At 45.6% G+C, this 24,584-nt stretch overlaps 1 protein-coding gene across 1 annotated transcript in view; it reads left to right on the top strand.

Moving 5' to 3' along the window:
* N4bp1 (NEDD4 binding protein 1) overlaps positions 1-21,593 on the top strand; it is a 38,085-nt gene extending 16,492 nt beyond the window's left edge. Inside the window, exons 2-7 of the mRNA XM_040735280.1 lie at positions 4,099-5,771; positions 14,171-14,301; positions 15,729-15,825; positions 17,173-17,280; positions 18,889-18,996; positions 20,813-21,593. Of these exons, the coding sequence (XP_040591214.1) occupies positions 4,099-5,771; positions 14,171-14,301; positions 15,729-15,825; positions 17,173-17,280; positions 18,889-18,996; positions 20,813-21,170 (2,475 nt within the window). The 3' untranslated portion in view covers positions 21,171-21,593. The remainder of the gene's footprint in view (positions 1-4,098; positions 5,772-14,170; positions 14,302-15,728; positions 15,826-17,172; positions 17,281-18,888; positions 18,997-20,812) is intronic.
* Positions 21,594-24,584: the final 2,991 nt, after the last annotated feature.

Here is a 24,584-nt window from a genome sequence, read left to right as displayed (position 1 = left end):
GGATTATAGACTAGGATTATACTACCACACCTGTTCTTCCTGAGTTCTTCAACTCGAGTTTGATTGCTAAGAACAAAAAGTATGCATCATATGCTGCCTTTTTAATGTATGTGCTTAGAATGTGAGGCAGCTGCTATTGTAAGAAGTGGGAAAAGAAAGGATCCAAGAATAAACGAACCTGTCTGGGAATGTAGCTCAGTGGACAAGCACGTGTCTAACGCATACAAGTCTCACGCTTCGATTCCCAGCGTAGGAAAAACAAGAGCCTTTATACACGCGGGGGATGGGAAGATGGCTCAGTGGATAGAGCACTAGTTACATAAGTTTGGGACCCATGAGGGCAGGCATGGAGACCATCTACAATGCTACACTGAGGAGGCAGACAGGGTTCATGCTATACCCCATCTGTCCTCCACCTCTACCTCCCATCTCCACCTCTACCTCCTAAATGCTGGGGTTAAGGTGGGTTACAGGTGTGAGTTGCCATACCCATTTTTTATTGTTTTCTAATATGTGCATTTATGTCTTATACATTTCCTTTTTAATCGAGGCATGGCTGTCTATGCCCATAATCCCAGCATAGGGGAGACACAGAGTTCAAGGCTCACTTGGTGTGATCCACATAGTGATTTCTAGGTCAGTTGAGGCTGTGTTGAAACTGTTGGAAAAGCCAATAAAAATAAACATCAGTGCTGCTTCAGTTGTGCTTGATATTTCATATTATTTTCAGTGTATTCCTAAGAGAAATTCCCTAGAGGAGCTGTGGCGCATCTCAGCAGCAGAACACTTACGTAGCATGACTAAGGCCCTGGGCTCATCCCGGCACTGTAGGAAAGAGCTCAGGTCGGGAAGATGCGTACCCTTCCAAGGAAAGGAACAGAAACAGGAGAATTCCCCTGACCTGTGAGTTACTTAGAAGTGTGCTAACTTCCAGTCATTTGGAAATTTTTCTCATCTGTAACTGATTTATTTGATTATTTTGTGGTCAGATCATTCTACATAATTTCAGTTCTTTAAATTTGTTGAGATTTGTTTCATGGTCAGCATAAGGTTTATCTTGGTCGTTCTGTGGGTTCTTGAGACGAACATATTTTGACTGTTGGGTGGAGCGTTCTATAAAGACCTACCAGTAACGTGGCTTTTTGGTGGTGGCTGTAGGCCACCATGTGGTCTTTATGGTGTTTTGTTTTGTTTTGTTTGAGACAGGTCTCACCCTATAGCCAAGGCTGACCTCAAACTTACGCCAGTCTTGCTTTGGTGTCCCTTCTTTACGGTGTGTAGTATGAGCCACCACTTCCGGCAGCAGCGTCTTAAGTTTTAAGAGCATCATGCTGAGTGAAAACAATCGGCGTCACTACTACACTTACATTCATGCTTATTGGAGCACCATTCACAATAACTCGGTTATGGAACCAGCCTAGATGCCCATCAACAGATGAATGGATAGAGGAAAAGTGATACATCTACCCAACAGAGTTTTATTCGATCTTAAGATGTGAAAGTAAGCTAGGCAATAGTGGCGCACGCCTTTAATCCCAGCACTCAGGAGGCAGAGGCAGGTGGATCTCTGTGAGTTCAAGACCAGCCTGGTCTACAGAGTGAGTTCCAGGACAGGCTCCAAAGCTACAGAGAAACCCTGTCTTGGGGGAAAAAAAAAAAAAAAGATATGAAAGTAGAAAAGTCCTAGGGCTGTGGGTTAAGAGAGGAGAGTAAGGGACCTGAGGGAGCCGGGTAGAGGGAGGATGGACGGATGGACCAGCGGGAGGCAGAGGGCTACAGTAAGAAAGGTGATGGTGGACGAAACGAGACCTGGGCTCGGAGCTGTGGACCATCACTTTATATGTGCTAAAATGTCAAAGGTCATATAACGTATAGTTCCATTTTCCTAGCATTAATAATGTCACAAAAGTATAAATTGGAAAACAAGTAAGGGACTCCCAGGAGACTGAAGGCAGAAGTGGTAGATGTGACCATTAACAGATGAAGGTAGTCTTTGTGGTAATGGAATAATTGTAAACACTGACATGAGATGATGGTGCTATAAAAACCATCTGATGAACTATTCTAGATCTGTGGGCTCATGTGCTTTGCAGATTTCTTAGGGTACCACCACACATTAAGGGAAAAATAGATGGAGTACAATCTGTATACTACCATTAAAATTTAGTTCTTGTGAAACTGTTAGCTCAAGATACAATGCCTTGTAAAAATATTTTCTCTTTTTAAAGAACTTATTTTTTGATCTATGTATATGTGGAAGGGAGGTGGGCATATGCAAATGTATGTGCAGATGTCAGAAGATGTCGCTTGCTCTGGAATTGGAATGACAGGCTGCCTGACATGAGTACTGTGAACCAAACTTGGGTCTTCTAGAAGGACAGGGAGTGTTCTTCACTATTGAACCATCTCCCAGCCTCTACAGAAATAGTTTTAAAGCCATATGTAAACACAGCATAAGTTCAAACAATCTGTAGTAATTGGAGAGGGAAATGTTTGTGTTATGGTTTCATGTAGCCGAGGCTGGCCTTTACCCTATGTAGCTGAGCATGACTTTGAACTGGGTTTCTTGTCCCAACCTCCAAAGTACTAGAATTATAGATATGCACCACTGTGTCTCATTTATATGGCAACAAGTTTGAACTCAGGCCCTGCCTGGTGCGTGCTAGGCAAGCATTCTACCAGCTAAGTCATACCCCCAGATCCCACTTGGACCTCTAAGGCTGCTGGCATCAGTATTTAACACTGCTAACACATTCAGGAAGGTAAGACAATCAGTTATTTGTCTTATCTAAATTGTCATGTCAACAAAGTAGAAAATTATGCTTATTAAAAAGACAAGACTCCTGTGCCTCACCCTCAAGACTACAAACCCCAGAACAGTCAAGACCCATAGGAGCAGTGAAAAACCTGGGTTTGTATCCTACTATTTGTATGGGGCTGTCCTTGTTCCTACCATTTCATCTACTCTGATTTTTGTGATTCTAAATTATAAATGCACAGAAGTATATGTATCTGAATGTGGATTCTAGCTGAAGGAGTGTGGCCATCAACAGCAAGTGAATTTTAAGCTCAAGCTGGACAAACTCACTAGTTCTGCACAGGCCGAGCTTCTGAATAGCACTACTTTTGGCGATGCTTTTCTAATCTCTGTTGAAAGTATAGATCAGATCTCCCTTCACAAATGTCTATGCAGAAGTTAGTCATCATTGAGTAACAGTCTCACCATGTGCTCAGGTACCCCGTAAGGACATTTAAATCCCCTAACCCTCTGTGACTGCTCTATTCTTACTTCTGCTGTTGAAGAACCTGGGCTTTGCTTGGGTAACTTGAACAAGTAGTATTTCTGCAATTTGAGACCAACACATTCCAGAGCTAAAGCTGGTAGGTATATTAACAAATATGTTTCACTGTGTGTGTGTGTGTGTGTGTGTGTGTGTGTGTGTGTGTGTGGTCATCATCCCGCTTGGCAGCAAGTCCTTTCACTGCTGATCCATCTCACTAGTTCCCTTTTTTAGCATTAGTAAAGCCTTCTTCAGTAGCAGCCAATAGAAGTGCTATTAGTATTCTCTAATTATACTTGAATCTTATTGTTTCTAAGTGTCTTCAAGAACCCGGAAGCAGGGTGATCATTTTTGTTGAATCTGCAAACCAAAGGCCAAGGTGCTGAAGCCTTTGTTCTCTTGTAACTCTCTGATATGATTATCTCATCTCGGGAATATGTCCCCATTGTGATAAAGGACTGGGTAGCAAACAGATGCTCTTTAGATGTAAATGAATCTAGCATTGGGATTATCCGCTGTGTAGCTAGGCAAGCCCCTAAGATCACAGTGGAAGACACAGTGAAAAGGTTCTAATCACTCTGTAGATTATACAAAGTTTCAGTTCCTCTAAAGATGATTACATAGTTAGAGTAAAACAAACAGCCCCACACACACACAAGTTCAAAAATGTAATTTTTTTTATTTTTATTGAAGCCAAGGAATTTTACTCCAAATTATAAATATGTTTAATGACTTAAAAAAAAATCAGCCTGGCTATCATAGGTTCATGTTACTAAGGAATCTGGTAAATTGGTCTGATTTTGTCTTCTCTTTACAGGAATATATCAAAGGGCTCTGTGAGCCTGAACTGGAAGAAAGAGAATGCTACCCCAAGGCCATGCACTGCATTTTTGTTGGGGCACAGAGCCTATTTTTAAAGAGCCTAATTCAGGATACTTGTGCTGACCTCTGCATTTTAGACACGGGACTTCTTGGCATCAGAGGAAGCGCTGAGGCTGTGGTCATGGCCAGGAGTCATATTCAGCAGTTTGTGAAGCTCTTTGAGAATAATGAGAATCTGCCCAGTAGTCAGAAAGAGTCGGAAATCAAGAGGGAATTCAGACAGTTTGTTGAAGCTCATGCAGACAATTATACAATGGATTTGTTGATTTTGCCTACTTCCTTAAAGAAAGAACTACTGAGTCTCACACAGGGGGAAGAGAATCTGTTTGAAACAGGAGATGATGATGTCATTAAAATTGGAGATGTGCAGCCATCAGAGTTGACACAGAATGCTGCCACAGGACCTAGTATTGCTGGAGATGAAATAGTTTTACAGGAAGATTCCAGAAGTAAAGCTCGGACCCCCGTTTCTGAGCTTACAAAGCAAATGGACGCAGTCTTATCTAGCTCAGCAGATGTGCTCTTTGTCCCAGTAAATGGTCTAAGTCCAGATGAAGATGCACTTTCCAAGGACAGAGTTTGTCACAAGAGGAGGTCTTCTGATGCAGAAGAAAGGCATACCAAGAAGCAGTTTTCCTTGGAGAATGTTCCAGAGGGGGAGCTTGTGCATGATGGTAATGCATCGGCTGGAAATGAAATCATTGACTTGTCTGATGATGCTTCTAACGCTCCAAACCTGAGCCCTGATGGAAAAGACACTACAGAAGAAATGGAATACAATATCCTTGTAAACTTCTTTAAAACCATGGGCTATTCCCAAGAGATTGTTGAAAAGGTCATTAGGGAGTATGGCCCTTCTACAGAACCGTTACTGCTCTTGGAGGAAATTGAGAAAGAGAACAAAAGGCTCCAAGAGCCTTGCACTGCGCATCCAGATGCTGCTCAGAGCAGAAGTGCGGGTGTTGGGAGCAGCACAAATGAGCTCATTACAGATTCTACTCCAAAGAAAACACAGAGTCACACAGAGCAAAATATGGTGGAGAAATTCTCCCAGTTACCGTTCAAAGACTCTAAACCGTGTACCTCAAATTGCAGAATTAATTCTTTCAGAACAGTACCAGTAGGACAGAAACATGAGATGTGGGGCTCACCCCAGAACTACAGTTGTAATGTCGACCTTGAGACCGACGGCCTCTCACCCTCTGTTGCCTCTTCCAGTCCTAAAGAAGTCAGCTTTATTTCAAGGGGACCCGCAGGTCACCAACAGAGAAGCCCAACTCTTCCTGAAAATGGTTTTCAACAAGTGGAACCCTCACTTCCAAATAATACGAAGCCTGCCTGTGAGAAACGTTCTGGCTGTTGTAACTCTCAGCCTAAGCCAAATTATCCCCCCCTTTCTCCACCGATGCCACTGCCCCAGCCCCAGCTGTTACCCTCAGTTACTGATACACGGTTGGCAGGATCCTCTGATCATATCGATTCCTCAGTTACAGGGGTTCAAAGATTTCGAGATACCCTGAAAATACCATACAAGCTGGAATTAAAAAATGAACCAGGGAGAGCAGATTTGAAGCATATTGTTATAGATGGGAGTAATGTTGCAATTACGTAAGTCCACTCTGCAAATTATTCTTGCCTAGCTCTCTAAGCAGTGTCTGAGAATTGTATGTGAGTGTGTGTATGTGTGTGTATGCATGTATGTGTAGATTGCTCTGTGTGCTGTAGTGGATCTGTACCTTTCTAAGTTGCCCAGGCCAGCTAGCCAGGCTATCTGCAGATTTATAATCTACCTACCTTAGCCCTGATAGTGCCTGTATTCAGGCATGAGAAATTAAATACTGGGACATATGTTTATTTTATGTGTATGAGAGTTTTGTCTGCATGTTTATGTGTCTACCACATGCATGCCTGGTGTCCATGGAGGCCAGAAGAGGGTATTGGATCCCTTGGGACTAGAGTTACAGTTGTGAGCCACTGTGTGGGTTCTGGGAGCTGAACCCAAGTCCTCTGCAAGAATAGCAAGTTCTCTTAACTGCTGAGCCATCTTTCCAGCCACTTCTATTTGTTCTTCTTTTTTTAACGTACATGCATGTATGTTTGTGTGACTGCATCCCACATGTGTGTGGGTACTTGAAGAGGCCAGACAAAGGCATTGGATCCTCTGGAGCCAGAGTTACAGGCAGTTGTGAGCCTTCCTCTGTTGATGTGGGAACTGAACTCAGCTTTACTTACTTAATCATTTAGTTATTTTACTATTTTGTCTATTAAAATTTACAAAGAAATATAACAAGAAGCTATGGTGACACTCCATGGGTTTAGTCATTCATCCTCAACAGTTGCTAGTTCATGACCAATCTTGTTCTATCTGCATTCTTACCTACCACTTTAAACCCACTTTTCTGCGATTTGACTTGATTTGATTTTTCTTTGCTTTATTCTGTCAATTTTCCCTGTGGTGTTGGGGGTGGAGGTTCTTGTGTGTGTTGGGCAAGTACTCTGCTGCTGAGCTCCCCCTAGCCCTTAGTGTACTTGAAAGGAAATCTCAGATACATATTTCATCCATAAGTGCTTCAGGATGTGTCTCAGGTACATTCCATGTTGTTTTCTGAGGTTATTTACTACTCAGAGGAAGGCAGGGACTTTGTATCTTGGCAGCTGCCTTCCTCATGGTGGCGAGGATTCTGGCTCAGTTCCTCTCCCTCCCTCCCTCCCTCCCTCCCTCCCTCCCTCCCTCCCTCCCTCCCTCCCTCCCTCCCTTCCTCCCTCCCTCCCTGGATGTATGTGTGTCTGTCCTTTTCTTGATGAACTCTGCGACCTGCTTGGTCCTTGGCTACACTGAGCAGCATCAGAGCTCACTGCTGATGGGAGCAAAGCCACACACCTCTTAGGTCACGTCCCATATGAATTTGGTGTGCTTGGTGAGATGCCTCCAGCAGCAACTGTGCCTAGCTTGCCCATGTTGAAGTCCTCGGCCATAGGGTAGCACAGAACCATGACTGCTGACAGCAGTAGGCTATAGGAGTGGATGCCAGGCCCATTTTGGTCTTCTCTGGTGCCTTAAGCTTGCTTACTGTCCTCCAGCCCACCCTTTAAGTCTGCCCTGACAGCTCTCGGTGTATAGCTTTTGTTTTGGAACAGGGTCTCACCATGTAGCCCTGGTCTAGAACTCGCTGTGAAATCCAGGCTGCCCTTAAACTCACAAAAGATCCATCTGCCTTCTAAGTGTTGGGATTGTAGGCATGCGCCTCCACAGCTGGCCTGTTTGTTTTGAGGCCAGGATAGCCCTTGCTGGCCTGCTATGTCTACTAGGCAGGTCCCAAAGTCATGAAGATCCTCCTCCTGTGTCTTCCAAGTGCAGTGCTTTAAAGGTGTGTGCTACCATGCTTGACAGTGTGGAATTGTACAAGCCTAAGCATTGTTTTGCTTTTCTTTAAAAAAAAAATAAATTATTGATTGTATGTTTACATTTTGCTGTTAAAATGTAAAAGAAGTGCCACCATTTTAGGTATAGAAGTTTTGGTGCTTTGGCTGTATATAGCTTTGTTGGTAGAATGCTTGCCTAGCATTCATGAAGGCCTGGGTTTTATCCCATGCACTATATAACAGGGCTTCATAGTCCCATCCTGAATTCCAACCTTGGGAAGGTCAAGGCAGAAGGGTCAGAGGTTGAAAAATGTCAAGGCGGGAAGTAAAACTGTAGTGCCCGTATCTTCATTTCCAAGTAGTACTGCCTATTATCATCTTACTTTGGTTTTTGGCAACTCTGTTGGGGGAAACCTGGTGAATGCCCACAGCTACCTAGATTTATCTAAGTAAAACTGTAAGAGCTCTTCAGGTACCTGTAGTCCAAAACTGGTTCTAGTTCCTCTTTGTTAGTTCTTAAGCTAAGCGATGACATGTTGTTTAAGTTTTGGTTTTGAGGAATGTTAATTTTACAAAAATCTTTCTAATGTGAAAAGATTTCTCAAATTGATGTTCAAGCAATAAGAACACAGATGAACATGATAATGACGTTTGTGTGTGCATGCTGTATGTTCATGAGTATATGTGTGTGCATATGGAGAGCAAACGTTAATATTGGGTGTCTTCCTCTATTGCTTCCTACCTTGGTTTTCTGCTTGTTTTCGTTTTGTTTTGATTTTGTTGTTGTTTTGAGTTAGGGTCTTTCACTGAACCTGGAGTTCACCAACTTGACTAGATTAGCTGGTTAAGGAGCTCCAGGGTTCCTCCTGTCTCTTCACTAGTACTAGGATTGCAAGCGTGTGCCACCAGCTTCACTTTTTACATGGGTTCTGGGGATCTGAACTCAAGTCCTCATGACTTTACCAACTGATCCATCAACTTTTGGTGTAGTAACTAGAGTCTCTTAACAGTGGTCAATATTAGAATGTACAGTGGTGCTGTTTGACCATTGCAGGATGAATTACGTATCTGATCCCTTCCACTTTGACCATAATGTACCTTCCCAGACACGTAACAACCCAAAACACTGCCTCATATTTCCTGAAACTCTTGGATATAGTGCTGTTGCTTTTGAAAAACAATTATTATCACTTACAGCAAGTATGCAAGCTTTTAGTAGTATATACTTTAGTTTTATATTTATTTACTGTGTGGGGTGTCTTTATGTCTGGGTATATGTATGCTATATGGAATAGCAGACAGCTGTGAACCCTCTGACATGGGTTCTGGGAACTGAACTCAGTTAAGAACAGCAAGTACTCTTAACTGCTGAGACGAATTATTTTTATCCTTATTACATTAAACATTATTTTATTTACATATGGGTGGGGGTACAGGAAGGGTTTTGCACGTGCATTCTGGTGACCGTAGAGGTCAGAAGAGGGTGTTGGATCCCTGGAGCTGTGGTTGCAGGTGGTTGTGAACTGCCTGACCACGGTGCTGTTCCTCTGGAAGAGCAGCTAGTGCTTCTAATGAGCCAGCTCTCCAGTCCACTTATTAGTTTTGAAAACTGATTATTTCTGAAGGATTTGACTTTTCTTCAAATTTACTGATGTGTGTGTTTAAGAACAACACTTTAAAAGGGGATGTTACTCTAAGATGTAGTTGTACTTAATTAAACATAGATTCACCCAAATGTTAGTGTCTTAGGGTTGCTATTGCTGTGAAGAGACATCATGTCATCATGGCCATGGCAGCTCTTACAAAGGAAAACATTTAACTGGGGATGACTTGCAGTTCAGAGGTTTAGTCTGTTATCATCATGGTGGCATGCAGGCTGACATGGTGCTGGGGCAGTTGAGAGTTCTACATCTTGATCCATAGGAAGCAGGAAGAGAAACTAACTTGAGCATCTGGAACCTCAAAGCCCATCCCTTAGTCACACTCCTCTCCAACAAGGCCACGCCTGTTCCAAAGCAACACCTCCTAACAGTGCCGCTCCCTATGGACCCATGGGGGTCATGTCTATCCAAACCACTACAGTTAGTAAACAAGGTGAACCCTTTTTCTTGGTGAGGAAATTGCCAGTCGGGGTAGGGCTTAGTTCTGAGTTGGGAAGTCCTGTGGGCTGCACAGCACTGGGGACTAAGTGCTCCGAGGACTCACCTCTGAAAGTCCCAAAGGAGGGGGAGGACTGACTCCCGCACATACCATCCGTTTCACTCCTATTAGTGAGTTCAGGTAGACTGTTCCACCGAACTACCCTCAGCTATGGCGGGTTTCCATAAAGAGCTGCGGAGTGAAAGACTGGAACTTTTTCACTGGCTTTTGCCACCACTTGTGACTTCTGACACAATTGCCATTCTGATCACCAATTTGGATTACATAAGCTTTTTGGCAATAAGGATTGAACTTTGGTTCTTAGACATACGAGGTAAATAAATGCTCTACTTCTGAGCTTCATTCTCAGCCTAGTATATCATCATCATTATTTTGTAATGCAGTCTTCATACTAGTTTCTTGGAACAAGAATTGGGTATAACTTATATAACATGAAATTACATGAACTTTGTCCAGGGTCACACCTAGACTTGGGACCTTGTCTTCCTCCCAGACTTGGACTGCCTATGTCTCCCACGGAAGTTGAGGTTTGGAATGTTCAGACCTTGTTGTCATTGGACACATTAGTGCTTCTGAGTGGCCCTGACCCTTACGGCACAGCTGAGTGCTATGGTAGTTTAGAAGGAAATCCAAGGCCTGCAAGAGTAGGGTCTATTGGTGTCAACTACCGAAAAGCAGTCCCCTCACACCTTCCCTGGATTGCTGTCTATTTGGTCCAGCATGATGTCTGCAGCTCATATACCATGAAAAGTACCAAAATACCTGCCTTATGCTGCTGTTATGTGGGTTTTCGGCTCATTTTCCCCCTTGTCACCATGAATGAGTCAAGTGATGAGTCAGTGGAAATGTTTGCGGTGTCTGGCTCAACATCACAGTGCTGGCTGAAACTCCAGCGAGAGAGCACCTGACTGGTCTCCTTTGGTGATTTTCCGTGTAGATGGGGTTTGCCCATTTGCTTGTCAGAACTGTGCATTCTATCCACTTTGCTTGCCGGTCTTTCTATAGCAGTCCACGACTATTTTTCTTAAGTAGAAGCTAGAAGGAAACTATGCTTTCCTGGTTAATTCAGAAAGGGCTTTCCGAAGTATTTCCCCACATATCTGTCTGGCTTGACGACCACTGCTAGCTAGCTATTATCACCCAGCTCCCCTCTGTTTTAAACATGTTGACTGGCTGCTATAATGTGAAAAATAGTCAGGTAATCTAACTTGTTTCTAGAGGCATGGAACAGGAGTTCAAATCTCCCTGGAGAGCTGACACCTACTCTCCAGGCTCAGTGGAACTGGGGTCTATTTGGAGCCCCAAAGTCTATGTACTTTGAATATATGTCCTCTAGGGCAGGGCAGACCACTGATCTGCACTTCCCTGTCCACCAGCCTCTCTACTGCAGAGACCGGAAGCAGCAAGGATTAAGCACACTGTATTCAGCCAGAGTATAGGCTCAAAAGTAATGTTCTTACTGGACTATTTAATATTATGACAAAAGTTTGGCTCTTCTTTTTTTTTTTCTCCCTCCCTGGTACTGAGAGTTAAACTCAGACCACACACATGCTATATTGGTCACACCCCAGCCCTCATTTCCTTTTTCTGTAGTTTTATTTTCTAGATAAATCTATATTCTCTAACCTGAACCTTGAACACTGTTTTTTAACTCCGGAGTCTTCAGAGTGAAAAAAAATACTGTAATCTTACCATAGAGAACACTGAAAACTGGTGCAACATTGGTGCTTCTGGACTTTAAACTATTTGCACCCACACACACACACACACACACACACACACACACACCAAGCTTGTAAGAAGCCCAGGATAGCAGAATTCCTCCTGTCTGCATTGCCTCCTTTTCTTCATTGACCCAGCAAGCAGAGCTTGGAGCGCTGTAGGCATCCACTCCTGCTGTTGTGGTCAGCAGGAGCTTTTAAGGAGAGGAGGACGAGCCTGTTAGCTGGAACGAGCAGGCGGGCGTGCGAGCTCTTGGTTTGGGTCTTCATGTTAGAACTGGCTGCCTTAACTCGAGTGATACTTACCCTTTAAAAACATCAACAGCAGCCGGGCGGTGGTGGCGCACGCCTTTAATCCCAGCACTGGGGAGGCAGAGGCAGGCGGATCTCTGTGAGTTCGAGGCCGGGCTGGACCGACAGCCTCCAAAATAATACAGAGAAACCCTGTCTCATAAAACCAAAAAAAAAAAAAAATCAACGACAGTTACCCCTTGTTTTCACCCAGTCACAGGTGTCATGCTGGTACATCCTTGCCATATCAGCAGTGGGTTTATCCGCCTGCATGTGTTTTCTGGGATTATGATCTGATGGTTTCTTTTCTTTTTTCTTTTTGGTTTTTCGAGACAGGATTTCTCTGTGTAGCACTGGCTGTCTTGGAACGTGATCTATAGACTAGATTGGCCTTGAACTCAGAGACGCAGGCCTGCCTTTGCCTCCTGAGTGCTGGGATTAAAGGTGTGCGCTGCCACTGCCCTGATGACAGTTTCTTTTTTATGAGTCTCTGAGAAAGAGTGGGTTTTATCCTCTAGCAAAGAGAGCTTGTGAGCTACTCTTGGCTACCTCATGACAACTTAGCTGTTTATATCCAGTGCTTCCTACTCTCAAGGGTCAGGGATGCAGATGGGCTTTCACTATGCTGTGGAATAGTGGAAAGGCCCTAGCCAGGTATGGGGGATGAGTCTGCCCCAGAACACCCACTCTCTGGCTACACACCCAGATAGGCCACTCTGTCATGCACCACACAGTAGAGGGTAGGAAGTGAGAAGACAGGAAGGCTGGACTGAGCCCTCAGAAGGCCTGGTGGAGAAGGTACACGAGGAGACTTAGCAACCAAGAGGGGTGGAAACAAGACCACCCAAGAGCAAGGGCTGCTGGGATGCGTGTTACGGAAAGTTTGCCTTGGCTTGCTCTCTCTGACCTGTCAAATGTGGAGGGGACTGGAAGCCAATCCTATCAAAGGATGTGTGTGGGAAGGACACCTGTCCTCCACCTCTATTTAATTACCTGAGACAAAAAAATGAAGGGTTATTTTTTTTTGTTGTTGTTGTTGTTATATTGGTTTACTTATTATTTTATGTGGTGTATTGTGGCACTTTTGCCTGCGGAGCCGTATAACCAACTGATTTTCTTTTTAATGTGTATGAGTGTTTTTCCTGCATGTATGTGTGTATAGCATATACATGCCTGGTCAGAAAACAGCTTCTGACCTGCTGGAACTGGAGTTACAGATGGTTTGAGTCACCATGTGAGTGCTGGCGATCAAACCCATGCCCTTTTCAAGAGTGACAAGCACTCTTAAGCATGAGCCATCTCTCTTGCGTGTGTGTGTGTGTGTGTGTGTGTGTGTGTGTGTGTGTGTGTGTGTGTGTGAGTGTGAGTGTGTGTTCTGTACCAGGAAGTCACACACTGGGCTGAGTGCAGCCCCATTTCTGTCTTATGAGTAGGAACTCAGCCATATTTGTCATCTACAGCTGTGTGTGGCTGTTGTCACATTGCTGTGGCAGAGTTGAGTGGTGAGACAGTAACCACAGTGACATTTACAGATTGACAGGTTCTAGCCTGTTTCTTACATGCTTACCTTTTTCCTGCTTTCTGCTTCATTCAGTGCAGTCTTCATGGTCCTAGTTAGTTTCATTTGAATCTTTTTTTCAATTTGTTTTTTCTAAGTTTATAAACTTGGGAGGTCTTCCGTTCCCTGAAAAGTGGGTGGTGCACCCACTCACCCTCCAGAGCTAGCAGTGATGTAGGGCTCTTTGGTAGTGGCAGTAGGGTCACATCTTTATTCCTGTCCTCAACCGTAGGCAGGCACAGCACAGGCATTATCACAGCTACTGACTGTTTTTACTCGAGCAACAAATTCTGTGATGAAATCCACAAGAAATTTTTAGAAGTACTGGCAATGGAGCTCAATGGTAGAGTACAAGCCTAGCGTGTGTGAGGACCTGGCTTTGATCCCTTACACAAACAAGCAAAAAACCAAAAAACAGTAGCAAAACTCCACCAGGATAGTCACTCAATCACATTAGGCTAGCTGTGGAAGTATACAGCTGTGATTTCAGACGTCAGGAGGCTAAGGCAGAGGGTCACATGCTCTTGCCAGCTTCAGCGGCATACAAAGACCACATCTCAAAAAAAAAAAAAGAAGATACAATTCTTAGAGGCCAATGATTAGACAGAACTTAGAAATAGTAGTAGTTTTTTTCCAATAGAATATACTTTAAACCCCCATGATAATAAACAAATATTACAGCAAGCCCAGTGTGCCCAGTTTGCTAAACACAAAAAAAAAGACCTAAGACTCTAAGACACTGGAGGAGTCTGTCAACAGGTTTAACTTGGCTTCGCAAAGTAGCAGACGGTACAACTTCGAAAAGTAAAAGCAGTTTGTATTGTTTCTGTTGTGTGTGATTGCTCTTTTCTGTGGTAAAGCTTAGACTTTACCTCGACTTTAACCTGAATGAAATTGTGCTTGTTTCCTTCCAGCCATGGCCTGAAAAAGTTCTTTAGTTGCCGTGGAATAGCAATTGCAGTTGAGTACTTTTGGAAGCTTGGCAACCGAAACATCACTGTGTTTGTCCCACAGTGGAGAACAAGGCGCGATCCTAATGTCACAGGTGAGGCCCAGTGACTTTTCCAGACTTCTGGCTGGATAGTTAGTTAACTGGCTTTACACTGCAACACAGGGTACCTAGGATGGAGTCACTCATGGGCAACAACTTGAACGACAGCATTCTCCATTGGTTCTGGTCTGGTAAAGGATCAACTGAAAACTCAGTGTGGTCGTGCACACCTGTAAGATCAGCACTCGGGACAGAGCAGGAAGATCAGAGCCATCCTTAGCTACACCGGAGGATTTTTGAGGCCAGCCTGGGATAGACGCCTCTCAGTTGAGGGGCTGTTGGAAAGTGCCTGTCTCTACTGGGTTGGGCTTCTGAGTTTTTAAATGGTACTTTTAATAGTTGCTTGCTCAGTTTTGCACCTTCAGATCTGTCCTCTCAGTAGTCTGATGGCTTACAGGAATCATTTCTGTTTGCCCTATGGTACTTGTGTATAACCAGAGGCCCCACACAAAAGGTTGGAACTTACTATATCGTGAAGTTCTTCAGAGAAACTTAAGTCATCATAGAAAAGCAGGTGAAAATACTGTGACAGGCATAGTACGTAGCGCACCTAGAAAGGAAGGTGAAACGGGAGTAGAGGCCGAGTCTTTTCTAGATTTGTCCAGTACGGAAACAGGAAGTGAGACTTAGTTCCTAGGAGGTGTAAGTGCTGTGGCCACTCCACTCCAGAATGTTCCCAGCTTCCTTTATCTGGGAGAAGATGCTATAACAGAAGATCACAAGGAGCGAGGCAGAGTCACTCATTTCTAGCTAAGTCTCAGCACATATGCACTGGGCAGCTCTGAGGAGGGGAACCCCCAGCTTGGCCAGGTCAGCTCAGCTTCTCTCGCCTGTGATTGCCTTCCCACAGTGCAGCATAGGCCCTCCATTATGTCACTGCTGCGCCTGCGAAAGTCAATAAATACTTGCACAGACAACTACGAGTGGTTAGCAGAGGAGGACGCTACACGCAGACTGGAGAGTGTTCACAGCCTTTCTTGACTGGAGCAAAGTGGTCTGTTCCTGCTACTGCCTCTGCCTCCAGAGGCTCGCCCCTCCCCGCTCCCACTCTTTTGGGGACCCTTGTCATTTCTCTTTTTGTATTCTACTTGTATATATACTTTTGGAAAAGTTCTTGGGGGCAGGATTAATTAATTACAGGCTATGGTTTAGTCTCAAGAGGCAAATGCATTTAACATTGTTTGTTTGGTTGTTTGGTTGTTTAAAAACTACCAGTCACTTCATGTGTAGACTTTGCCTGAGTGTGAGTCTTACTTGATTTTTTTGTTTTTCCTTCTTTGTCTGGTGAGTTAGTAAAATTGAGTCAGTAGGAAAAAGGTTTCTGCGAGTCCCCAAGTGAAATATTTGGGTTTGTATTCATTTATTTATACATCTTGGAAGATAACCTTTGCTGAATATATATCAACTTCTTCCACGAACAGAACAGCACTTCTTAACTCAGCTCCAAGAGCTTGGAATATTATCTTTAACTCCTGCCCGGATGGTCTTTGGAGAAAGAATTGCTTCTCATGATGACAGGTATGAAGGGCTGTTTTCCTTCCAAGGTGGGAATGGCGTGGAAAGGAGCCATCTCCCTGCCACTAAGCAGGTGTAGACTCTGAAGGGACCTGCTTGGCTCAGTTTGAAAATGTGATCAAGGTCACTGCTAAGCTTATATACCTATGAAGTTAGGAGTGACACAGAAGACACTACTGTGCTAGGTTTGGTTTTGTTTAAAATTTATAAGCGTTTCTGAGGTGAGAAAAGGCAGATACATGTAGTGGGGTTTTTGGTTTCACCATGCATCTGTGGCCTAGTGTTCACTATGTAGATCATAGGCCAGAGTAGATCTGTCTGTTTCAGGCTAGCCAGGGTTACATGGTAAAATCCCCAGAAGGAGAAATTTGATTTCAAGCTTATCCGTTGATATGTAGGTTTTACAACCCCATTCTCGTGTTGTTATGTAAGTAGTAGCAAGCTTGGTGTGGGACCCTCGGGCTGTCTGTTCCTTGTCTGCATTACTCTGTCCTTTTCCACAGTCCTCCCAGTGAAGAAACTTGCCCATGCTGGCATGTGGTTGAATGGGAAAGAGGTGATTTCGGCCACAGCAGACATTCACGCTTCACTCACAGGAAAGGGATGGGGTTAGATGGGGTGGATCCAAGGTGCTGTCAGACAGTGTGAAGAGAGCTGAGAGAGGGCAACCATGGTTTGGCGACGTCCTGGGGATCTGTCCTGAAAGGGCAGTTCTTGTCAGCGCTGTCACGGGCTCAGGAACCCTGCATTGCTCAGATGAAATAGTAGTCAGACCAGGAAAAGCCTTCAGGTCTCTACCACCTAGCTTTCTTCTCACAGCCAGGGGTTCAAATCCAGAAACAGACATGCAGATGAAGCTTTTGCTTGGCCTGTGTAGCTCTCTGGGCATCAGAGAACACAGATGTGTGCCCTGGTATATAGGATGAGAACCCTCACTCTCTGCTTTTATTGGCATCAGGGCAAATAGCACCTAAATGTTCATTAATAAGAAACTCAACCCAGTGGGTGGCTCAAACCTGTAATCTCAATTTTAGAGGGAGGCGCAGGAGGATCAGAAATCAGAGCCATCCTCAGTTACATAGTGGATTCTAAGCTGTCCTGGGGGGGTCATAGTTGGAATCAGTTTTGTAGGATTAGATTGCATGGAAAAAAGTTGTTTTATAATCACACTAATAATTCCAGAGATATAATCACACTAATAATAAAAAAGATGTCATTTTACCCATCTGCAGTTGACAGGGACCTAATTTCTATGTGTCCAGCCTTGTTTAAACTGGCTATTTCATTATAGCACAGCTTCTCTCAGCCAGGCATACTGTTTGCTTATTTTGAACCCTCTTGTTACCATAGGTTCCTTCTACACTTGGCGGACAAGACTGGGGGTATAATTGTAACAAATGATAACTTCAGAGAATTTGTGACTGAGTCAGTGTCCTGGAGAGAAATTATTACAAAAAGGTAATCTTTTCTTCTTTGCTTTGATCAGAAGTTTGTTGTTTGCTTCTTGTTTGCATTGTATCTGACTGCTGCTTGCCAGGATGGTGGGTCCAGGAAAGGGTGATGGTGGGCATCCTAAGAGTACCTGCAAGATTGGACCCCAAGCCATCTGAAGTGTCAGTCTGGAGCACTGCGACTCCAACAAGCGCACGGGACAAAAGCAAGATGCTGAGGGAGGGCGGCACCTAACCTAACGGGGTACTGGGGTGAGCCTAGTTTCAATGTCTGGTGTTTTCCATGAGTTTAGCACACAGCTTTTCTTGTTGCTGGTGCTGTGAATGTGTTCAGTTGCTGACCTACTGAGGAGCAGTGAATACTGGATTCCATGAGCCACCAGAAGCCTTGCCCAATGGAGCAGCTGCTTCACACAAGAAGCAGACGTGCTGTGCCGTGGTTCCAGGGATAAGACAGATATGCAATAGATCTGAACCATCAGGCGGATGTGCAGGGGCAGTGTGGACTAGATACCTAGACATCTAGACACCCATTTCTGCTGGATTTCACAGTTGGCCCTTGTCTGTTACTTAGAGCTTGCTACATCCTGACAGGAGTTTTGAAAGAGCCAGTGGACTGATGAGATGTGCCAAGCCTGAGAGCCTGGGATCAATCCCCAGAACCACACCAGAGGAAGAGAGAGCCAAAGTTGCAGGCACACAAATAAGTGAACAGTATAGCTTCACATTTCTAAACAAAACAGAACACTTAACTACAACTCAGGATGAAAATGAATACTTCCTACATTTTCAGCTCTATGTTGCTAAAAGGGTCTTGGTGATCGGTTGAGGAGAGTTGATCTTTGACTAGTGGGCACAGTTGATGAATCGTTAAACTTCTTGAACACTGGTGTGTGTTAACACAAGTCTGCACACGAGGAGACTCAAACCAACCCACTGCTCTCAGAGCTCACAGAAGCAACTCTGAAACCAGAATGTGCACCACAGACAGACACTAGGGTTCTTACTTAATTTAGTTTCATGTATTCATCTATTTGAGACAGGAGCCCACTATGTAGCTCTGGCAGGCTCCACCTCTCCTGCCTCTGGCATACCAGGATTAAAGGCATGTACTACCATGCCCAGTGAGTTCTTTATTTCTTGTGTCTGTAGGTGCTAGATCACCCCCCCCCCCATGGCCACTGGTGTGCCCGACAAGACTTTCCTGCTGAGCAGGCCCCTTGTCCTTGATGAGTAATGCTGGATCAACCTTGGTGTCTCTTTTAAGACTCAGACTTTGCCTATGAACACATTTGTTTCCACTTTCACTCTGTGGCACCCCTGCTGCACCCCAAGCAGAATGTCTTTCATCGTATTTTCTCATGTGGTAGAAAATACCTGGCTGGCACCTGGATGACATTTGTGACCAGCTGAGAAAAGCTTCTTGCTTGACTGTGTCCACAGCAGAAGTTAAAACGGTTTCACTTGCATGTGGGGTTGTTTTCCCTTGGGGCAGTTAGCAGTCAGAATTTTTAGACTGACCATTGTCTCAAAATGGGTGGCTCCTTTGAGAAATGTTCCCTTTCCTACAGCAGTGAAGAGTACTAATTGTCAGCACTGTGACTTTGTGTTGTAGACTGCTTCAGTACACGTTCGTGGGGGACATATTTATGGTTCCTGATGACCCCCTGGGAAGAAACGGACCTCGGCTAGAAGAATTTCTCCGAAAGGAGGTCTTTCTTAGGTATTTCTGTGTATTCCCTCATGTGTTAAAATTTTTTGTTTTAACCAAATGCTGTGCTTTGGAACAAATGCTGTCCTTGAAAATTAGAAATGGCATTTGATTTTTTTTTAAGACTTAATCAGACTTAGCAATATGTGGCTGATGTGAAAGCCAGTCAGTAAGTACCGCAGGCTAATCTTCAGGGTGACCTTTTCAGTTCTGTTTTGCCTGCCCACCTGCTTGCCTTAGACTGTTTCCTCTGTGTCAGCAGGCTGAGCTCAAACTTGGATCCTGCTGCCTCTGCCTCCTGTTCTGGGGCCTAGGCCTGCCCTGTGTGGGGCTCCTTTACATTTTAACCCTGAGAGAGCACAGACAGTCCTGAGGCTCGCTCTCAGAAGAAACTGGTTTTCAAGCTGCTGATAACTTGTCAGTCACTGCGGCCTGGATTCTCTGTGTGGGGTACTTTCCCATGCACTTTCTGCAGTGTTTTGAGTGTGCAGTACTGAATAAACTTTGTGTCCTGCTCAGAGATCCCTATGGGGTGGGGCGGGGGCTGACAGTTACTGTTTACCATCACTGAATGGGAAAGCCTACTTGCTGTCTGACATTGACTGACAAGTAGAGGTTATTTCTGTGTTCAGACCTGCAGCCTCCTTCATGCTACCCAGTGGCAGACCTTCTCTGTTTTAAAACCAAAATAAGCTCTATTTCTGTGGACCTCCTGGCAGGTTTTTGCATGGGGTTGGTCTGGGTACCCAAAAGGAGAAGGCATACTCTCTCCCATCTTTCAAGGCTGCTAATCGCTCATTTGTAGCATGAGCCTTTGGGACCACCAGTTTGAACCTGGCAGTGCACCAAGGTGGGTTGATTTTTCATCCAGGGATCTTCTGTAATGGAGACCAGCACACTCTGAGCTTCCTGATCTTTTTTTCATCTCTCTGTGAGCTTTTGGGTTTTATCACACACTCGAGGTGTTGACTCAGGCGGGGTTAATCTGTCCATACCGAAGAAATGTCCACCTGTGGTACACTTGTCCAGCTCACCCCCAAGTCCCACATCTTACATTGGAAATCCTCATAGCATTTTAGGCCTCAAGGCCTGTGTTTGAGGCTGTATGTGGGCTCCATGCTGAGCCAAGGCCCAGGTCAAGCTAAAGGTGGATTCTTTGCTACCTTGTAGCCTGGTGGCGGGATCAGCCCTGATGGCCATTTTCCATCTCACCTAGTGTCATCTTGAAAGTGCTTGGTGGCCACTTGGGGCCAGTCCTTCATGAGGGGATGCTGTTAAGGGAATGGTGCTTTTGCAGGCTGTTGGACTTCTAAAGTTGATGGCACTGTTGGCCCCACTTCTCAACTGCAGCTAGAAGCACTTTGAGTGCTTAAGCAGGACAGATGTCCCCTGGATGCACATTCAACACCATGTGCGTATGCATTTCGAGTACCCAGGCCTCACTGGAGACGGATTCCCTGAGCCTGTTGGAGTTGCCTCTTTGCCCAGAGGCAGGCCTCTCCCAGTTCTGTCAGCTGATACTGCCCAGAATAAAAGCCTCCAGAAGAGTAGGAACCTTGCAGAACCAACAGCTGTAGCCTGCCCTCAGACAGGAGACTGGAGATGGGACTGTCTGCCCCAGGGGTGCTCGTTCCCTCATGGGTCTGGAAATGGTGCCGGGTGCCCTACCGACCACTCTGTGGGAGCTGATTTCACCACCCCATGACTCTCTGGCCTCTGGCCTTCAGAAATCATGGAACTAGCTAACACATAGACTCTCAGTGTTAGCCATGTGTGCTTTAAAAGGGTTTCTTACTGCTTCTCTCACCACGACTCACTTCATCCACAGAGACATGCAGCCGCTGCTCAATGTCCTGCCAAATGTGGGCACGTTTGACCCTGGCTTCCGGAGCCCCAGCACCCAGATAGCCAACACCAGTCACCAGCCTCCATCCCGGAACCAGGGAGCCTCTTCAGGCCCTTGGCTTCCTCAGCAGCCTCACTTTACACCCCTGGCCACCCTTCCCAGTATACAGCAGAACCTTCCCATGCCGGCACAGAGATCCTCTGCAGAGACCAGCGAGCTGAGGGAGGCCCTGCTGAAGATCTTCCCTGACTCTGAGCAAAAACTGAAGATTGACCAGATCCTGGTGGCTCATCCGTACATGAAAGACCTGAACGCCCTTTCTGCCCTGGTATTGGACTGAAGGCTGGACTGAGAGCCCACTGCTGGTGGGGACCAGAGGGCGCTGCCAACCGTGGGAAGTCCCTAGTGGGAAGACGCTGCCCCAGAGTGAACATTGTGTGCTGGGTAGGAAAAGGAGGAGGATAGGTGTTTTGTACATACAAAAATCTGGATTTTCAAAGCCAGCTTTTTTCTATATATAAATTATGCTGCTATTACAGATTTAACATTTTCTGTAAAAGGAAAGTACATTTTCTGCCTGTTCAGAACTGTTTAATAGCAGTCACTCTTGAGTGTATTTACAATTTTATGTTTTTTAAACTATTTTCCTTAAAGCTGAAGAAAAATTGACAAATGAATATGGTTAGCCTTTCTAAATAAAATTTAAAAAGAAAAAAAAGGGGGGGTGGTTGCTTCCTTAAGGAAAGCAAGACCTCTTAAAGTATATATTTTCTTGAGGTGATCTGTCCTGTCCACTCACACGGTGTATGTCCCCTGCCGTCCTCCCCGAGCTGACCTGCTCTGCTCTTGTGGGTCTTCTCAGCAGGCATTTGTGCCAGTGGAGAAGTGGGGCCACTAGATGGCACTTGGTGCCTGGATGCCATCAGTGACAAGACAGTCAGACTCAGAAGAGCAGGGGAGAAGCTGAGTCCATTCAGCCCTACCCTCTTCCTCTCCGCCAGACAGAGAAGGGCACTAAATCCCAGCGTTCTCCCTGACTGGCTTAGCTCCTTAATGCACTCACCAGCCAAGGCCGCCGTGCTCCCAGCCTGACTCCACAGCTACCAGAGCCTCAGAAGGTGAGGTAGGTTTGGAGAGTCTGCTGAGGAGTCCCTTACTGTGGCCAGCATGAGTCCACAGCCCACAAGTATGGGAAAGACCCCCATGTGGAGTTTGTACAGCTCTGCCAAAAAGTTTTCTATTCTCAAGGATGACCCAAGCCAATAAATAGCATTAGTAGTTTCAGAAGGGGTATTAAAGCCCCCCATTTCCCTCTTTTGTCTTTTTAGAGGTTTCTTAGCAGCTCTTCCTGGGTGTTTCAGAACCGGCTATCCCAGTACTGTCTCTTCTCAGTGTAGCTTGAATTCTGTGTCTGTGAGACTTTTCCTGGTCATTCTTAGCATCTTGACTCTCACCTGGACCTTTAAAGGGCTTCGTGTTTTCCACCCGTGCTGTCTCCCAGCCCTCATGGTCAGTTCTGCTGCCCTGTGAATTGTGTCTTTCTCCTGGTCCCATGAGTAGTAACGGAGGACTTGGTGCTGGTTTGTTCTCTTGGTGCAGGGACTGTGTAGATCACAGGACGCTGTCACCCTGTGTGTATCTTGGTTTCATTTGATTCCTGCGTCCTTCAGGAGACGCACACAGAGCTCTCTAGGTGGCCACATTTGTACTTCAGTCGTGATCTCCTGAATTCTTGGATGATGCAACCTGCTAGGGAGCTGTTTGTCATCTATCACTTGGGGGTTGAGACCTGCAGGCTGTACAAGTAGAAAACAAAGACTTTTGGCAAGGTCTAGGAGTAGACCCACCACAGCCCCCCACCCTGGGCCCAGCTTCAAAGTATAGCAAAGGTGCCAAGGTGGGACTGTCCCCGGGGCCTCCTGGTCTCCTCAGTCCAGTCCAGTGCTCCTGGGAACCAGGAGAACCAGGGTGCTCCACAGTTGCCTCATCCTGATGAGGAAGGAGCAGGAGACTTCTAAGGCTCTACAGGCAGCCTGTCTTTGAGTTGTGTGAGCCTTTGTGTTCTTAGTATTGTTTCTGAGATACCTGCCCGTTTCCCCTTTCTCCATATACAAGAGAAGAAAAGGTTGGAGGAAACGGAGAGGCATTAATTACTTTGTAGATTATAATGTGAAATATATAATTCTGGATTCTTTGTGAAATCCATCACATTTAGGTGTAGCATTTATCCAGCCACTAAAGGAAGCTCACGACCTGCTTCTCTGCCTCATCCCAAGCTCTGTTGCTGCTAGGTGCTTATAGATGCCCAACCTCCATCCCTCAGTGCCTCCACAGTGAAGTTTGGAGTGTCTTAGAATTCCTCCCTATGCGAGTGCCTCTGCCTTCTGTGTATCCTGACATTTGGGTGAGGTGGTCAGCGCAGCTAAGGCAGATACTTTTGGCCGTTACTCAAGGTGTTGGATGCTTACAGAGGTTGAAAGGATAAGTAGCTAGTGTAACTGATGAACGTCCAGCCTCTGTGCACGTGCATGTGTGCTGCCACAGCTGTCCTGGTGCAGCTGTGGCAGCATTGTTGGCAGGCTTGGCTGTGTTTCTGGGAGTCGCTGTGAGGCAGGATGGAACTGTGTTTATATAGTCTTGTAAATGTGTAAGGCAAGAAAGAGGTCTCTACCCATTCTTGCCACTGCCAAGTACCTAGCCCCTCGTGGGGTAGGGGCAACCGCTGCAGATTCTGTGCCCTCTGCACCAGGCTTACCCAGGCCCTAGCCTGCCTCCCACATCTCTTCTGATGCTGCCCCATCGTCAACATTCTGAGCCATCTCAGCTGGCTCCGTCGCTTGCACTGCTCACCTGCATTACCACCTCCCTGTCACTCCCCAGGTACCTTTGATCCTTGAAGTTAAAGCCCCCTGCATTTTGTTGCTAATGCTTTACTCCACCTTCCCACTTTTTCCCTCCCCAGTTTACAAACCTGGCTTCTCTCCACTACTGGGAGTAGCCTGGGAAATCACTGGTTGCTGTATCATTTTTACTGTAGTAGCTACAGACAGTGAGGCCATTGGCCTTATTTCATCTATTTTCCTTCTAGAGGTTCTTCATTCTTCTTCTTCTTCTTTTTTTTTTTTTTTTTTTTTTTTTTTTTGGTTTTATGAGACAGGGTTTCTCTGTATTGTTTTGGAGGCTATTGGTCCAGCCTGGCCTCGAACTCACAGAGATCCCCCTGCCTCTGCCTCCCGAGTGCTGGGATTAAAGGCATGCGCCACCGCCGGGCTTCATTCTTTCTTCTTGAAGGCCAGTCCTTCATATAGTTTCTCCTCAACAGGTGGTTCTCAAAGCAGGCCACCCTTAGGCCTCACAGCCAAAAGGGCAGCCCTTGCTAAAATGCAGGTTATCAGGGACCACCCTGAGGCATGGCCTCTGCTCTGGAGGGAAGTCCAGAGGCTTGTCACTTTCAGTTAGTAGTCTGGAACTACATTTTGAGTGGCTGCTCTTATTCTAGGAGTCACCACTCTTTCCTAGTGCCACCATCTGCTATGGTGACACCAATCCTGTTACCAGCCCTGTGGGATCTTGGTTCCCAGAACCTCAGCCTCCATTCTGCCATCTTCTCTCGCCTACCCTGAGAGTCCCGTATCTACCTGTTGGCCCTTGGATTGCTACTGTCCACCACTTCCCGCAATCACCCATGACCCTGGGCCCTCAACACTAGACCACTTTACAGCTCTCCTCTCCCAGACTCCACAGGGCTCCAGGT

This window comes from Mesocricetus auratus, unplaced genomic scaffold (genome assembly GCF_017639785.1).
Source record: "Mesocricetus auratus isolate SY011 unplaced genomic scaffold, BCM_Maur_2.0 Super-Scaffold_100045, whole genome shotgun sequence".
Classification (NCBI taxonomy): Eukaryota; Metazoa; Chordata; class Mammalia; order Rodentia; family Cricetidae; genus Mesocricetus; species Mesocricetus auratus.
This window is presented reverse-complemented; position numbering and strand designations above follow the sequence as displayed.